Raw genomic sequence first — 4488 nt, 5'->3', positions numbered from 1 at the left:
TATCGTGGCCGTATCGTATCGAGAATTTTCAAAAATTTCCCGTATCACCGTATCGGTATCGTATCGGTATTATATCACGTATCGGGACTTCATAGGTGATAAGAATGGTAAGGGTTTGAACTACACTGAAAGTATAGTATAATAATAGTAAACAATTAATTAATGGCAAGAATGTATGACACTAAAAAAATACAAGAAAACACTTGCATTATTTTAAGTTTTTTACAAATTGAGCCGAGATCAAATCTAAAACCTCTGGTATATTATTCAAATCCCTCATCACTATACCAAACATAATAGTTTAACACTTGCATTATTGATATTACATTTTCTTTTACATTTCATTTGAATCCAAGTAAATCATTCCCTACCTTTTAGGAGGTTTATAGTGCTGATGCATTGTTGGTGGCACTATGGCCCTTCCCTTCTTATGTGGCATTTAAAGATTAAAGCCCCACTGAAGGTAGCAACCAACTTTGAGCAAATGTAATGTAGCTGACTGACCCCATTCCAATAGGTACAAGTATTTGCTGACCTCTTTTTGTGAAAGCAAAAGGACATAAATGAAGCCCTCAATTATTTGTCACACTTGTGTCAAAAAAAATTATTTGTCACACTTTGGTAAAAAAAACAAGTAAATTATTTGTCACACTACTTCTGTTTATTAGTGCTCTTTAATATTTCTCAAATAATAAAAGCCAACAATAAAAAATTCACACATATAAGTAAAAGAATCGGTTTGAAATTCAACCACAACGTCTGACCTAATAATTTCGATATTTGATAATTGAACTAAGATTTGTTGACGGCTTCTTCCTTCTATAATTATTAATTTATTTTGGAACAAATTATTAATTAATTGCTGTACAAATGGAAGCAAAACTATTTTTTCTTTATCATTTCATTCAATATTTTCCTTTACAATGATAACTTTTTAAAACATATCTAGATTAGTGTTTGCTTTTGTCATGAACTATTATTGTATGATTTTGTCCTCCTACTTATCTCTTTCTCTAGCTCTTCTAACCCTCCCACCTCTTCAAGTTCCTGCACACCATATTTGTTTATGACCCATCAGTTAATATAACAAAAAACATACAAATATTAACATTTAACAAGTTTTAGTTCATCAATATGATTTTTTTTTTAAATAAAAAAAAAAATTAAACTATGATAGTACAAGAATACAGCTCTTACCTTTGGTCCCAAAAACAGCCCATATGGCACCCCATCGAATTTGTCTGAATGGTGAAGCTGAAATAAAAGACAAGAAAATCATGATATCAAACCTTATACCACAAAACATAAACAAATGCCTATTTTTTCTTTTTACCTAAATTTGTTTAAAAAAAATAAATAAAATGTTATGATGATAAGGATAATTACTTTGTGGGCAGCAGCTACCCTTCTGAAATAGGGCACATTGGCAATGGGTCCTACTGAGAATCTCTTATGAACCAATCCGTCGTGTACAAACATGTAGGCCATCCCAAACACCGTAATCCCAAGACCCTGCACAAAAATAAGGATGGTCTAAATTAAGGGAACTCTTTAGAATGTCATTTAGTCATAATTGAAAATGGAATATATTTTGAAATAAATATATATTTCAGTATTTTTTTTTTTTTTTGAAGACGTTTCAGTATCTATCATTTTAGAAAGCTTTGGATAAAAAATGTTTCCTTCGTTTTTAATTATAAGACTTTTTACAAATAATTATTTGTATATTCAAAATTCTATAAACATACTTTTTTTTTTGCTAATGCCAATTTTCAAACCCAAGTACCTTTATTTTTAAACCAATTTGTTTAAAAATTTCTTTATTTAATTTATTACTAAAAGAAAGTAATTTTTTTTATTAACCTTCTGATTATCAGATGAAAAGACACCGATAATCCAGAACAATACGTCTTAGGGAGAGCTCAACCTCTCTATGTTGGCCAAATATAAGCAAAAGTTTATCAACAAAAGTAAACGTATTTAGTCCAAATCTTTAACCAAATACTCCCTTCCCTCTAGTCATATATATATAAGAAAACTTTTACATTTTAGATTCATTATATAAATGATGTATCTAGACTTTAATATTGTCTAGATACTCCATCTAGTCCTAAATATAAGAGATAATCTAATTTTTAGATTTATTGATAATCTAATGTATATAGCCTATAATATATACCAAATACATTAGACTGTAAATGAATCTAATTTGACTTTCTCTTATATTTAGGACCGGGAGAGTACAATAAATCTAGAAACTAAATTTTTTTTATATACAGGACAAGAATGAGTACATCAAATTTTTTTGACTCATTTTTATTTATATTTTGGGAGTTACGGAGTACTACTCCGTCCCAAAATATAAGCAAAAGGAGGTCAATAAAAGTGAATGTATCTGGACTAAATTTTAAACCAAATACATCAACTTTCATTGAATAATTTTTGCTTATATTTTGGGACGGAGGGAGTACATAGGTAACATATCTTTAGATGACACATAATAAGAACAAATTATAATTGTTAACTTCAAAAAACGTTATTGGTAACCAACCCTTCACCGCAAGAGTTGCCAATTAAGAAGAAGAGAGAAACTTACCGCACCAAAGCAAAGACCAGGGATGAGGCCTTTGTGGAAGAAACCAAAGTTAAGGAGAGCGATAGCAGGGACAGCATTGATTATTGCAAAAACATCGTTCAACTCAAAAGCTCCTTCTCTTGCTCTATGATGGGACTGCAAAATTCAATTCAATTTCATTTTTTGTTTTTTTCTCTTTGCTTGCTTGCTTGCACGTATCAAATAGTCCATAGCTATTGGTTGCAGTATTGTATAAAACTTGTATGAAGTGTAAAATCAAAATTATACACATTTTCATATGGGTCTTGAACCTTGCTTTTGGTATTAAACTTAGCATAAAAAATAAATTAAATACCAAGAAGGTTTGAATTTTGATGTCTACTTTTGTTTCTTGCATTCTTAAGAAATTTAAAGGGATTATCTACATTCCATTTAAATAAATTATTTGTTTAAAAAATTAAATATTTTAATTTAATTTTCAATGCACCGTCTTTATACATTTTCATAAAATTTTATAAAAACTATTATTTAAGATAATTAAAGAGTATTTCGGAGACACTCGTTAACAAGACCCGAAATTTAAAAACCCGAAATTTAAAAAGAAAAGAATTGGAAGTATACATACCTCATGCATGTGCCATAAGGAAGCATGCCAAAGAGCCTTGTGAGCCCATCTAGCCCAAAACTCCATACCCACCTGAAAATTAAACATGCCCATTTGAATTTATTATCCAAAATTAATAATGAACACACCCAATTCTTTGAGTTCATCATTAATTATAGTCCCTTCAATTTTAAATATAAGATAAAGTTTTGTCAATAAAATGTATCTAGTTCAAAGTTGATGTATTATGTCCAAATACATCAAGTTATGTTGTATTGAGATAGGATGAAGTTATTTCTTATTAAAATGTCAATTAAACTCTAAGAAAAATAATATAATTTAACTAGTCATCGAAATTGGAAACCTTTGAGGAATAAAAAAGGCTTAATTTAGTACTAAACAGTTGCAAATTAGTCACCACAATAGTACTAAAACAAAATTAGAACTTTTTCATTAAAAACATAAATAAAATAAAAATTTGAACTTACAGCAGCACCAACTGATAGAGCAAATGTACCAAACATTTCTGACCAAGGAATTTCTCCACTACCCTAAATAAACAAAACACAATTTCAGATTCAGATCCTTTCAAATAAAAAACAATGTACATAAACAAAAAATAAATAAAATAGAAAGAAAATATTTTTAAAAAAATAAAAAAATTAAGAAACAATATTTCAACACTTACCTCCATTTGCCATGAAAATCTATAATAAACAGCCAAAACAGCCATAGATGTTATACCAAGACTAGACATAACAGCTGCAACAAGATAAGTCAACCTTTCTGACTTTTTTCTTTTCATTTTCTCTTCCATTTTTTGTGACACAATTTGAGGAACATAATTATTCTCTAAAAGGGGTGATTTTTCATCTTCAATTTCCATTTGGGTATCTTGTTTTGGGTCTTCCATGAGAACACAAAGAGTGAAGTTTTTCAATCTTTGGGTTTTTAAGGTTGTTTTTTGATGTAAAAAACATCTTAAAGGGGAAAAAATAAGTGTTGGTGTTTGTTTTTGAAGATGAGGAAACAAAGGTTTATAGTGACGGTTTAAGGGTTGTAAGGTTATTGTGGCGGTTAGTCCTGCCGCCATAGGTTAGCTTGAAAAATTGATGCTTGGTTTTGTAGTTGTGAAAAGTGTTGAGAGAGGGATTGTATATGAATGTGATTGTGAAGATGAAATTGGTGTTGGAATGAAGGTTTTTAAAAAGGGAGGAAGAACAGAGACCACAACTTTTGGGATGTGTTTAGGACATTTATTAAGATGGAGGTGTTTTTTTTTTTGCGTCAAAAAAAAAAAGATGAAGGT

The 4488-nt window shown here is 29.6% G+C and overlaps 1 protein-coding gene across 1 annotated transcript; it reads right to left on the bottom strand.

Annotated features, from left to right (window-relative positions):
• Positions 1-871: 871 nt before the first annotated feature.
• On the bottom strand, positions 872-4488 carry LOC123906153 (beta-carotene hydroxylase 2, chloroplastic-like). The gene is made up of 7 exons (XM_045956006.1): positions 3868-4488; positions 3668-3730; positions 3201-3272; positions 2597-2731; positions 1387-1512; positions 1198-1254; positions 872-1047 (listed from the first exon to the last, which is right to left on the bottom strand). The coding sequence occupies exons 1-7, from the start codon at positions 4270-4272 to the stop codon at positions 967-969; spliced, it is 939 nt and encodes a 312-aa protein (XP_045811962.1). The 5' UTR covers positions 4273-4488; the 3' UTR covers positions 872-966.

This window comes from Trifolium pratense, linkage group LG2 (assembly GCF_020283565.1).
Source record: "Trifolium pratense cultivar HEN17-A07 linkage group LG2, ARS_RC_1.1, whole genome shotgun sequence".
NCBI classification, from domain to species: Eukaryota; Viridiplantae; Streptophyta; class Magnoliopsida; order Fabales; family Fabaceae; genus Trifolium; species Trifolium pratense.
Note: the sequence above shows the minus strand (reverse complement) of the source record. Positions and strands in the feature narration are given on the sequence as shown.